At 40.4% G+C, this 13,062-nt stretch overlaps 1 protein-coding gene across 4 annotated transcripts in view; it reads right to left on the reverse strand.

The window, feature by feature from the left end:
* Positions 1-13,062, reverse strand: part of ATL3 (atlastin GTPase 3) — a 64,940-nt gene that overhangs the window by 4,617 nt on the left and 47,261 nt on the right. For all 4 annotated transcript variants that reach the window (XM_035013091.1, XM_035013090.1, XM_035013089.1 and 1 more), the window contains 4 exons: positions 3,804-3,931; positions 3,127-3,183; positions 1,296-1,367; positions 494-925 (listed from right to left, as the gene is read on the reverse strand). In XM_035013091.1, the coding sequence (XP_034868982.1) occupies positions 494-925; positions 1,296-1,367; positions 3,127-3,183; positions 3,804-3,931 (689 nt within the window). The remainder of the gene's footprint in view (positions 1-493; positions 926-1,295; positions 1,368-3,126; positions 3,184-3,803; positions 3,932-13,062) is intronic.

The raw sequence follows: 13,062 nt of genomic DNA on the forward strand, positions 1-13,062 counted from the left end.
CAACCGATCTGCTCCTGGTACTCGGAAAAAGAAATCCGAGTCTCAAGGATCTGTACACCTGGAGATCACGTCAATGTCAAAAGCCACTGGCTTTTTTAAAGATTTTAAGCGAAAGAGATGCCATCCATTAGAACTCAAAATAGAAAAATTTCAAAGCTGCTGATTTTCAGTGAAGCAAATTAACCTTGGATGGGGGAGAATCACACAGGAATTGCGTCTAAAGAGCATGTGGTTAGAAGCTATGAGTAACACAGTGCATTTTCTCGCATTAGAGGGCAGTTTTTAGGCATGGAAACAAAATATTAGGAATAAATATTAACATCCTAAAGAAGGATGATACAACGTAATGCCTATCAAAAAACAAAAAATGGTCAGGGGAAGTTTCTCATGCCTTCTTTCACTGTGAAACTCTTCCAAATGGAAATACTTTACAATAAAAGCACAAACATCTGTCTGTTATCAACCCGTAGCCTCGTCAGCTGGCACCACTCACCTGCTCTAGTACATATGCTGCACCAGAATCAATTGCTCCGCCCAGCTCACGGTATTGACCAGAATACCTGATGTATCCCCAAGTAAGAAGTGCTATTAACAGCAGTCCAACCATACAGTTGAACAACTGGGCCACAATCTCAAGACCAACAAAGCCAGTGAGGCCTGAGGCTATGTACAAAATCACGATGCCCGTGAAAAGCACCGCAGGGGTTCGGAAGGTGCTAAAGACATTCTTGCTGCCGTTGTGTTTGCAGAAGTTCTCATAGAGCAACCTGATCTCCTCCTCCAGCTCCTGCTGGTAACGAAGGCTAAAATCCTTCCCACCCATCTTCTTGGTCTTCCTAAAATGGTCCAGAGCAAGCTGCTTGAATTCACAGTGCTTCTCCTCCAGAATGTCTGGAGACAAATAAGGTTTCTCTCCCCCACAAACCTAAAAAGAATAAAGACATAACGTGTTGAAGATCGCTTTGAAAACAAGTGCCCAATAAAACAAGTGAAAACACTGAAAAAGTCAGAACATTTTAAGATATTAGAAATTAACTTGACCAAGACCAGTAAAAGTCTGGGTTCACTTCCTCTGAAAAGCACACTGAAATAAGCAAGGTGACATTAACTGCACCAAAAGAAAGTCTTGCTTAGCAATGGAAAGAACTAGAAGACCCCAATTACCAGGGGGACCTGAACACAGCTTTGTTGTCTCATCATCTTCAGATACATTAAACAGGATCAGTTTGGGCTCCTGAAGTCAGCAACAGGGCCAGGTGATAGATACATCAGAATAAGACACGTGCCCAACATACCTCTTCCATGTTATTGTAATAAATGTCTTTGGCGGAGGCTGCAGCTGCTAAATTGTTGGCTTCAGCGGTGGCCTTTTAAGAAAGGAAAGCATGAGCTCTGAATCCCCTCTTTTAACATTCTTCCACAAATAACCAAGTGCCAACGTCCTCTCACCCTGTCCCCATTCTTCCTTTTTTAGGATCCTTCTGCCATTTTTTGTTTCCATACAGCCCAATTTATAAAATAAAATACTACTTTTCTACCAAATTTTCTGCCAAAAAACATTCTTATACATAAGGAGTCTTTATCATCAATTAAACCTCTGGAAATATCACTCCCTTTGCTTCCATTTTAAGTGTTAAGAAATAGGGGCGCCTGGGTGACTCAGATGGTTAAATGTCTGCCTTCGGCTCAGGTCATGATCCCAGGGTCCTGGGATCAAGCCCCATATCAGGCTCCTGACTCAGCAGGGAGCCTGCCTGCTTCTCCCTCTTGCTCTGCCTCTCCTGCAGCTCATGCTCTCTCTCTCTCTCTCTGTATCTCTGTGTCTCAAATGAATAAATAAAATCTTTGGGGCACCTGCGTGGCTCAGTCGTTAAAGCATCTGCCTTCGGCTCAGTCATGATCCCAGGGTCCTGGGATCGAGTCCCGCATCCGGGCTCCCTGCTCAGCGGGAGGCCTGCTTCTCCCTCTCCCACTCCCCCTGCTTCTGTTCCTTCTCTCACTGTCTCCCTCTCTGTCAAATAAATACATAAAATCTTAAAAAATAAATAAATAGATAAAATAAATAAAATCTTAAAAAAATAAGTGTCAAGAAATAGACGTGGGTCAAAAAAGGGAAAAAATTTATCTTTACATGAATTCCAAATTCTAGCTTCCTTTGTAAAAATGTTTTGCTACTAAAGAAGTAAACATCTGGCAGTAAACGGCTTTATGTTCTGCCCATGAAAGTCAGAAATTATGTGTTAACAAAATGACATCTTGAAAATAGCAAAATGTTGAAAATAAAAGTCCCCCAAAATAAAAAACCTGACCAGTAAGTAGTAAATAGGTATGTCGGGACGTGTTCTACTAAAGTAGACAACAGAAAACAGGACAATAATTTGTCTAAGATAACTGCGCTTGTTCTACCTGGGTGTAATAAAACAGTGCTCTCCACAGTGCATTTGGTGGGAAGACCAGGCCCAGTAAGGGGCCGTTCTGCTTTAACTGTACCCCCATGAATACGCACAAAAAAACCCAGGGCGCAGGGGTGCCTAGGTGGCTCAGTAAATTAAGCATCTGCCTTCAGCTCAGTCATGATCCCAAAGTCCTGGGATTGAGCCCATGTCAGGCTCTCTGCTCAGCGGGGAGCCTGCTTCTCCCTCTTCCTCTGCCCCTCCTCCTGCTTGTGCTCCCTCCCTCTCTCTGTCAAATAAATAAACAAAATCTTAAAAAAAAAAACAAAAAAAAAACCAACCCAGAGGGCAGTCACAATGCTGAAGAATGTGCTAAAAATTCACATACTTTAGCATAACAGGCAAGGAGAGCAAAAGCATTCTCTCCTTTTTTTTTAAGTCTTATTTATTTTAGAGAGAGACAGCATGTGCACAAGTGGGGGAAGGGCCAAAGGGAGAGGGAGAGGGAGAGAGAGAGAATTTTCAAGCAGACTACCCCACTGAGCACAGAGCCCTACCTGGGGCTCCGTCCCAGGACCCTGAGATCATGACCTGAACTGAAATCAAGCGTCAGATGCCTAACCACCTGAGCCACCCAGGCGCCCCACATTCTCTTCTTAAAGGACGCTGCTTCTTGTGTACGAGTCAACAAGGAATCCAACAGTATCATTTCGGATGTCAAAGAACTGCTTACCTGAAGCATGGATTTGGGATGAGGCAGATCTTCTCCTTGGTAAATTTTAATATATGCCTTAGAATATAAACATAAAATCAATTGTGAAAAATGTGATTCTGTCACATTTAATCATACTTTTAATTTTTAGAAAATGACCATACAACTGCATTTTCCTAAAGACCTAGATCAACACCCAGGAATTAGCAAAAACACAACACACCTTTGAGTGAATGTTAGCATTTTTAGTTAACTAAAACTGTTCTCAAGCAGCACGAGCCTAGCAAGGCTAGGAGTCCCACCAGATTCCCCATGCACACTGGCCTCACCACTACCTGTGGGCACAGTGACCGTCCGCCTTGAAGTAGCCATGTCACATCTAGATGCCGTCTCCTCCTACTCACGGCAACTTCCTAACCACCTCCTGTCCACACCATCTTCCTTGAGGAACAATCTTCCTTTAGCCACAGTAATTACTCCTCTAAGAAAGTGCAAAGAACATCCATTTGGTTCTTAGACCGATACTGCCACCCAGTGGCCCACTCCTGGAAGGACACTGGAGGCTCTGAAAATGCCTCTCACCATCTCCCCCATGAAACTTGCCCCTAAGCTTTAAAATAGTAAAATTCAAGTTAGTTTACAACCTAGATCAGTTTTACCAAAAGTCAAATATTTTGATAATTAAAACCCATATTTACCTTAAAATACTCCAGTAGCCCCCGACAGGTGACTTTTGAGCCATTGATCTCCTTTTCCATTAAATTAGCTGGGTTTAACACAAATGGAATCAGGGTCTGTAACTGCTCTTTGAATTCACCGGCAATATCTGTTCACAAGACCATGAAGAAAACAGTAAGCCAAACGGGTTTATTCAACCAAGCTGAGCATAAAATGCAATCTTCAGTCTATCCAACTGTTTTAACATTTGCTAGTTGAAAGTGAGGGGAAGGAGGGATGCCTGGGTGTTTCAGTCAGTTAAGTGTCTGCCTTCAGCTCAGGTCATGATCCCAGGGTCCTGGGATCGAGCCCCACATTGGGCTCCCTGCTCAACGGGGAGTCTGCTTCTCTCTCTGCCCTTCTCCCTGCTCATGCTTGATCTCTCTCTCTCTCTCATAAATAAATAAAATCTTAAAAAAAAGAAAAGTTGGGACTCCCTCCCAACTGTGTCTGACACTTTCTGCCCATGACCAGGTTGCTGATGGACCTCTGTCTGCATGTACCTTTACTGTCTCCTTCCTTCCGGGGATTAAGGGCTGCCTAGTCTAAAACAGAATATGCAGAATATTCTTCCCCTGGTTTTCATTCTGGGGGATTTAGTCTACTCCCTAGCCTTTCAAGAAATCTCACTTCTTAAAGAATTTTCAAAAAAATCAATTATCAACCCCTCTAGTCCTCTCTTCCTTACCATACCTTCACACTCCCCCTTGGATCCATTAGAAATCACTACTCATTATCCACTTGCTTTTCTGTTGTTCAATTTTTAATGTTAAAATATGTAGAAGCACCTGTACCTCATGGTATTTTCTATTATCTCCTCAGGACCCTCTGGGCCATCCCAAAAGGAAAAGGCTACTATCTCAGGAAAGATGACAGTTCTTCACAGCTTCTACAAAATTCCCATTGAGGGTGCAGGAGAGCCATTAATTAAGAGCTCTTTCCTCAAAGTGAGAACTAGCTGGTCCAACTCTGAAGACACAAGGGAATTAAAATACAAGGAATCTTCTGGGGTTCCCAACTAATTCACACATCAGCTGAAAAGAAAGTGGGTAGGAACCCACATCAAGGTAGGAACTCTTCAACACTCCATAACTCTAATGTATAAAACTGAGACATTCTGATTTCAAATTTTATTCATTCAACAGTTTTTGAGAACCCTTTTGTAGCAGACATTGTTGTAAGAGTTGGGAGCAGAGCCGCAAATAAAACAAAAGCAGCTTCTAAATTTTTCCAATTACAAATTAAGAATTTCTGTAGAAAAATCTTCAGGTTACTTTTATTTCCTTAGATTCTTTCCTTGGAATATATGGTCCTCTAAAAGCAATTACTAGATAATATAATGACAATGTACACACTCCTGGAAGACATTCAAAACGAATTTTAAAAAAATCCATAAAGCCAGATAATGATGATTAACATTTAAAGTATTCCCTTCTGGGGTGCCTGGGTGGCTCAGTCAGTTAAGCGTCTGCCTTCAGCTCAGGTCATGGTCCCAGGGTCCTGGGGTTGAGCCCCTCGTCGGGCTCCCTGCTCAGCAGGGAGTCTGCTACTACTCCCTCCCCCTCTGCCTGCTGTTCTCCCCACTTGTGCTCACTCTGTCAAATGAATAAATTTTTAAAATCTTTAAAAAAAATAAAGTATTCCCTTCCTTTTCAAGGCTCCTATATATTGCTAAGTTGTTTTTGTGAAAGATTACCAATTTCTACCTCTCCCACCAATGTATAAGAAAGCTGTTTACAACTCTCAACACACTAGAGATTTTTTTTTAAGATTTTATTTTTAAGGGACGCCTGGGTGGCTCAGTCGGTTAAGCATCTGCCTTCAGCTCAGGTCATGATCCCAGAGTCCTGGGGTCAAGTCCCACATCAGGCTCCCTGCTCAGTGGGGAGTCTGCTTCTCCCTCTGCCTCTGCCTCTCTCTCTCATGAATAAATAAATAAAATCTTAAAAAAAAAAAGATTTTATTTTTAAGCAATCTCTACTTTGAGGCTCAAACTGAGCAGGGAGCCCGATGCGGAACTCGATCCCAGGACCCTGGATCATGACCTGAGCCGAAGGCAGATGCTTAACCGACTGAGCCACCCAGGCACCCCAATGAAAAGCGTTTTTAAAAAATGTATGAGAAATTATAAATATTGGGAAGACAGAGTATTCAATAAATGATGTCAAAGTATTGGTATCTATAGAAAAATAGAAAATGGATCTCTACTTCATACATACATAAAAATTAATTCCCAGTGGATTAAACACAAATATGAAAGACAATACTTGAGAGAAAGAGAGCAAGGGAGAGTGTGTGCACGTGTGTGTGTGGAGAAAGGAAAGGATTTTCTAAAACAAGACTTAAAAAAGCACTACATAAGATCAAAGGTGAATGAATTCAATCACATTTAAGCTAAGACACCATAAAAAAAGACAAGACAGAAGATGGGAGAAGATATCTGCAACATATAACTAACAAAGGTTCATATCTTAAAATACACATATAGGATCTATACATTGCAGAGAAAGACAAACCCAATCTAAAACTGAACAGGCGTGAATAGGAATTGCAGAGGAAAGGAAGCATGGATGTAAATAAATATATCAAAAGATATTCAATCCCATTAAGTAACCAGAGAAATGCAATTTAAGGCCACAATGACATACTGTTTTTTATCACTAATTTGGTAAAAACCAGATGTCTGATAACTCTAAGCATTGCCTATGATATGGATCAACAGGAATTTCTATATACACTGATGAAGGGAGTATAATTTGGAACAACCACTTTGGAAAACAATCTGGCATTATCCAGTAAGGTAAAAATATACAAATTCTAATATCCAGGAATTCTGCTTTTAAAGCACATATCTTTGGGAGACTCCCATATATCCACATATACTAGAATGTCTGCAGCACTGTTCATAGCAAGAAACTGGAAAAGCTCACATTTCCATAGAGAATAAACTGTGTTATATTCGCAGAAGGCACAATTATACTACAGTAAAAGTGAATGAACTAGGGGCGCCTGGGTAGCTCAAATGGTTGGGCGTCTGCCTTCGGCTCGGGTCATGGGTCTCGGGGTCCTGGGATCGAGCCCCACCATCTGGGCTCCTGGCTCAGCGGGGAGTCTGCTTCTCCCTCACCCTCTGCCTCTCCCTCTGTCTCTCTCTCTCAAATGAATAAATAAAATGTTTAAAAAAGTGAATGAACTAAACTACATGCAGTAACACAGATAATCTCAGAAATAAAACACTCAGGGCACCTGGCTAGTTTAGTCAGTTGAATGTCCGACTTGATTTTGGCTCAGGTCACAATCTCAGGGTTATGGGATCCAGCCCCATGTCAGCTCCGCACAAAGCACAGAGTCTGCTTGAGATTCTCTTTCTCCCTCTCCCTCTGCCCCTCCCCTCACTTGCAGGCGCACTCTCGTGCACACTCTCTAAATAAAATCTTTAAAAAAAATTTTTTTTAAGATTTTATTTATTTGAGGGCGCCTGGGTGGCTCAGTTGTTTAAGTGACTGCCTTCGGCTCAGGTCGTGATCCTGGAGTCCCAGGATCGAGCCCCACATTGGGCTCCCTGCTCAGCTGGGAGTCTGCTTCTCCCTCTGACTCTCCCCCCTCTCATGCTCTCTCCCTATCATTCTCTCTCTCTCAATAAATTTTTTAAAAAATCTTAAAAAAAGAAAGATTTTATTTATTTGAGAAAGCGTGAGAGAGAGAGAAAGCATGAGCGGAGGGAAGGGCAGAGGGACAGGGAGAAGCAGACTCCCCACTGAGCAGGAAGCCCGATGTGGGACTCAATGCCAGCATCCTGGGATCATGACCTGAGCTGAAGGACCTGAGCCACCCAGGTGCCCCTAAAATTTAATTAAAAATAAATAAATAAAACACTCAATGAAAATACAAGTTGGCCACATACTTCAAAATTAAACTTAGCAACAGACTAAGTGATTCAAACACAAGTAATGATTTTTTTTAAAAATTCAAGGGTGAAATAAGCAAAATTTAGAATAGCGATTATTTCTGTGGGGAGGCAGGGAGACGGGATAGGAAAGAAGCACACAGGTATAGAAAATAGTACTGGTAATGTTCTAGACGACAGACTAGCAAACTACAGCCCTTGGGCCAAATACGGCCTGCTAACTGTAACTGTCAGTAAAGTTTTGTTGAAACACAATCATGTCTTCATTTATGCATTGTCTATGGCTGCTTTCTTGTTACAATAGCAACGATGAGTAATTGTATGGCCCCCAAAACTTAAAATATTTACTATCTGGTCCCTTACAGAAAAAATTTGCCAATTCTGGTTCTAGATATTAAGTTGGGTAATAGGTTCATGATGTTCATTATATGAGGTTTTATATCTTACACATATAAGTTCTATGTTTCCTTTTATATATGTAAAACTTTTGCATTCTTTTGTATACCTAATAGTACATTTTAAAATTTAATGGTAGCTCATTATTTTAATTTGCTTTCATTTCTGTTGTTGCTAGTTAGACCAAGCTTTCTCCCATACTGGTTCATCAGCTGATTTCCTTTTCCCCTACCAGGGGCCTGTATCTTGGAATACAGTCATTCTTCACAAAGTAAACAAATATGCTATCCTCTATCCTTATGTATACTACAATCACTGAAATATTTTCTCCAGTTTGCCTTTTTTTTAATATGCATAAAATTATTAGGTATTCAAACCTATACCATTTTTCCTTGGCAATTTCTTTTATTCCTCCTAATTTTAAAAAGTCCTTCCCCAATTCCAGAGGTCGAATAAAATTAAATTTTCCGCATGCTTTAATTTTTATAATTTAACTCTGTAATCTACCTAGAAGTTATTTATGCCTCATAAATTAAAACCTACATGACATTTCTCTCTAAATAGTAACATGTACCTCTCATCTCTACCGATTCCCAACCCATCTTTTTTTTTTTTTTTTAAAGATTTTATTTATTTATTTGAGAGAGAGAAAGAGCACAAGAGGGGGGAGCGGGAGAGGGAGAAGCAGACTCCCTGCTGAGCAGGTAGCCCGATGCGGGACTCGATCCCGGGACTCCAGGATCATGACCTGAGCCTAAGGCAGTCGCTTAACCAACTGAGCCACCCAGGCGCCCAATTCCCAACCCATCTTAAATAACTGATCAATTATAAGATCTCATGGCATCAAAAAATTTTTTTGGTTTTTTAATCTGTCCCACCTAAATAAATGGGTACCAATCTCCCATCCAAATACTTTTTAATTCTATAGTCTCCTCAGGATGGCGCCAAAGTATGGCCTTTACCAATTTTAAAAAGGGGTTAATCCCCATATTACACATTGATTAGTAGCTTAATATATGATAAAGGTGACATTTCAACCAGTGGGGGGAGTTGAACTATTCAATTAATACTTTTGGGAAAAAGGGCAGCCATTCAGAAAATAAGATGGATCTAAACTGGATCATAAATTATAATGTGAAAAATAAAACTACAAAATTTCAAGAAAAAAAGTGGGACAAATTCTTTATAACTTGGAGTGAAAAACGATAAAATAGTGTACATGCTATGTTATTCTGTGTATATTCATATTTGCTTGCACATACTAAAGAAACTCTGGAAGCCTAAAAAAGTGGAAGAGACTTTTCCCTGAATACTTTTTAATCCTTCTTGGGATTTTAAACATGTGAATGTATTACCTATTCCAAAAAAAAAAAAACAACAACAACGCTTTTTTTATGGTTTCAACTTTTATCATACTGAAAGACTAAGAACTTCAAAAAATTGTTCCTACATTCGATTTTACCCAGATTTAACAGACCCTCAGCTAGTAATTCTTCTATAAAGGCTATACCAAAACACTAGTTTTAGACTCAGAACAGACAAGAACTATCTCCTGACAATCTCAAAATCTCATGGTGTCAAAGAAGATTGTGCCCTACAAACTCTTCCATTTAATTTCTGGCTAAACAACTCGGGGGTTACTGCATTAGGTCTCTCTAGAAAATACGAAGATGACAGTTTTCTTTTTTTTTTTTTTGAGAGAGAGAGTGAGAGAGAGAGAGCACAAGACGGGGGAGCGGGAGAGGGAGAAGCAGACTCCCTGCTGAGCAGGGAGCCCGATGCGGGACTCGATCCCGGGACTCCAGGATCATGACCTGAGCCGAAGGCAGTCGCTTAACCAACTGAGCCACCCAGGCGCCCGATGACAGTTTTCTTTATGGTGATGGCAGAGTCATCTGTGTCTGATGAAAGGGTCTCAAAAGTGAGCTCATCGAGCTAAGAGGAAGCAGCAGCTGAGCAGCGATTACCAAAACTAAGACTGTGTTTGGCAAGTGTTCATCTCTGAATAAATGGTCATTCTTTAAAAAAAAAAAAAAATACAGCAAATAAAACCACTAAAATAATCCCTGAAGTATTTAGGAGAACATCTGCAGAAAATGTAACTCTTACTAAATTTAAATGTTCTACAGTAATTACGTTAAGGTCCTTCTGTGTATTAGCCCTAACCACTCTGAAGCTACTGTTGTCTTTCCCGGGTTATATGGAATGGGGTTTGCAGGATCTCAACCAAGTCATCACACAAGTATATACTTGAGAAAAAACAACATGTAGGCATTTTCTTTAACTGTAAATTTCATTTACAGGTCCCCCACAATAAAGTTTATGTGGTTCTCAATCAAGCACGTGCCAAGTACTCCAAGCCACCAACTATTTGCAATTTATCATCCAATTTACACTTCACTCAAAACCCTTCAATATCCTATTAGAAAGTTGACTAAAATTACAAAATATCCATCTGCAAAGCCCCTAAAAGTACATAAACCTTTGCAGAGCTAATAAGAATTCTTTATGAGCAATCCTCCTAATGACTATAGTTCCTGAAACAGACACACAAGGCAGATATAAATATATTTTTAAGGTAAAGCAAAAAAGAAAATTTCTATTTTTTAAATCTTTCCTTTTAAAAACATAATTATAAATATACATTTTTAAATAAATAGGATCATATAACATATGCTACTACACAACCTTTTTACATTTAATAATATGTCATAGACATCTATGTAAACACAGATAGATCCATCTATCTACCTTAACCTTTTAAAGGATTTGAAATAGGGGCACCTTTAAATGGGCGGCTCAATCAGTGAAGCATCTGACTCTTGATTTCGGCTCAGGTCATGATCTCAGGGTCATGAGATGGAGCCCTACGTCAGGCTCCGCACTAAGCGTGAAGCCTGCTTAAGATTCTCTCTCTCTCCCTCTGCCCTTCCTCTCTGCTCTCTTAAAAAAAAAAAAGACTTTAAATAAGTTTTAAAATAAACTTTTAAAAGTGCAAATGTACCATAATTTAACCAATTCCTCAAAAATACCCATTTAAGTTGTTTCTAATTATTCCCTATTATAATAATGCTATAGTAATACATACCCTTCTCCATATATTTTTATGTACTTATTTGGATAGTTCTTTAAAATACTTTCCTAAAAGTGAAATACTGGATCAAAGGATGTAAACATTTTAAATTTTGATACTGACCCATAAAGACTATGAATTTGTACCAATACATTTGCACTTTCTCAATTATTGTGATGCTACATTTTTTTTTTTTTTAAGATTTTATTTATTTATTTGAGACAGAATGAGAGAGAGAGAGAGAGCACATGAGTGGGGGAGGGTCAGAGGGAGAAGCAGACTCCCTGCTGAGTAGGGAGTCCGATGCGGGACTCTATCCTGGGACTCCAGGATCATGACCTGAGCCGAAGGCAGTCGCTTAACCAACTGAGCCACCCAGGCGCCCCTACATTTTTTTTTTTTTAAGATTTTATTTATTTATTTGACGAGAGAGAGGGAGACACAGTGAGAGAGGGAACACAAGCAGGGGGAGTGGGAGAGGGAGAAGCAGGCTTCCCGTGGAGCAGGGAGCCCGATGCGGGGCTCGATCCCAGGACCCTGGGATCATGACCTGAGCCGAAGGCAGACACTTAACGACTGAGCCACCCAGGCGCCCCTGCTACACGTATTTTCATGAGTATATACTCACCATTTTATTTCTTCCTTTGGGACTTGCCTTTCCATGTAAGAGAGTTAAGATTTTAACCCCGTAAGTGTGTTTTTAAGTTCAATGATGGATGAGGGAAGCAAATAGTACATAATTATGATACTAACAGCTTATACAGAATTTGTTCCCTATTTTATAACTATAATAGGAAAATTAGCACAATGAATATTTAGTGAGAAGCTGTTCATAAGTTTTAAATACATAGAGGGTTGAACAGTATCCTCCCAAAGTGCATATCCTCCTGGAATCTCAGGACATTAAGTTACTTGGAAATTACAGATGTAACTAGTTGAGATCACACTGATCAGGGGGGAACCTAAATCCAAACAGCAGTGTGCTTATAAGAGGAGAGAACACACAGAGACACAGAAAGAAGGCAGCCATGTGATGACAGAGACCGAAGTGACGCACGCAGCTCCAAGCCAAAGGACGCCAAGGCCCGCCAGCAAACCCTAGAAGCTAGGAGAGAAAGAGGGAGCAGATTCTCCCTCAGAGCCGCCAGAAGGAATCAATGTGGACACCATGACTACAGAATTCTGGTCTCCTGAACTGTTAGGCAGTAAATTTCTGTGGTCCTAAGCCTCCCAGTTTATGGTACTTTGATACCAGTCCTAGGAAACAGACCGAATATGCACACCCAACAGTGATACAAAATTTCAAAAGTCGGGGTTAGAAAACCTTAAAAAGCTCTTCCTATTTCCTGGAATAACATAATAAAAGTGCATTTTAAAACAATGTTTTGAAACATTAAAATGCTTGAAAATACAACGGAATGCCTTTTTCTATGTTTATACCTGATAACCTGAGAACATGCTGAGGATCAAGTGCATGAGGAAGTCCCTGAACTCACCCCCTCCTCAGCAGTCTCATTTAGGAATGCCCTGGACACCTCCCCTCCCAGTGACGAACAAACCCAAGTTCAGGTTTGGTAAAGGTATGTCTAGTAAGAGTGTGAAAACCCTAAAGGAACACATCACCTACACACTCAACTTCCTCTATACACTCCACTCAGAAAAGTCACTTGCAACTGCTTTTGAAATAGAAGGTTCTAGCTCCAATGTTGCCTGAGCAGATTTCTCTCCAAAGCTAGACCCCAAACTTGGATTTCTGAATAGCCATCTAATAGGCTCTTGACGTCTCCTGCTCAGGAAAGCTGCCAACCACATAAAAATACCACACAGTGACAAACAGAAGGTAAAGGTAAGAAGTCTCTCAAAC

This window comes from Mirounga leonina, unplaced genomic scaffold (assembly GCF_011800145.1).
Source record: "Mirounga leonina isolate KUSES-001 unplaced genomic scaffold, KU_Mleo_1.0 Mir_166, whole genome shotgun sequence".
Lineage (NCBI taxonomy): Eukaryota > Metazoa > Chordata > Mammalia > Carnivora > Phocidae > Mirounga > Mirounga leonina.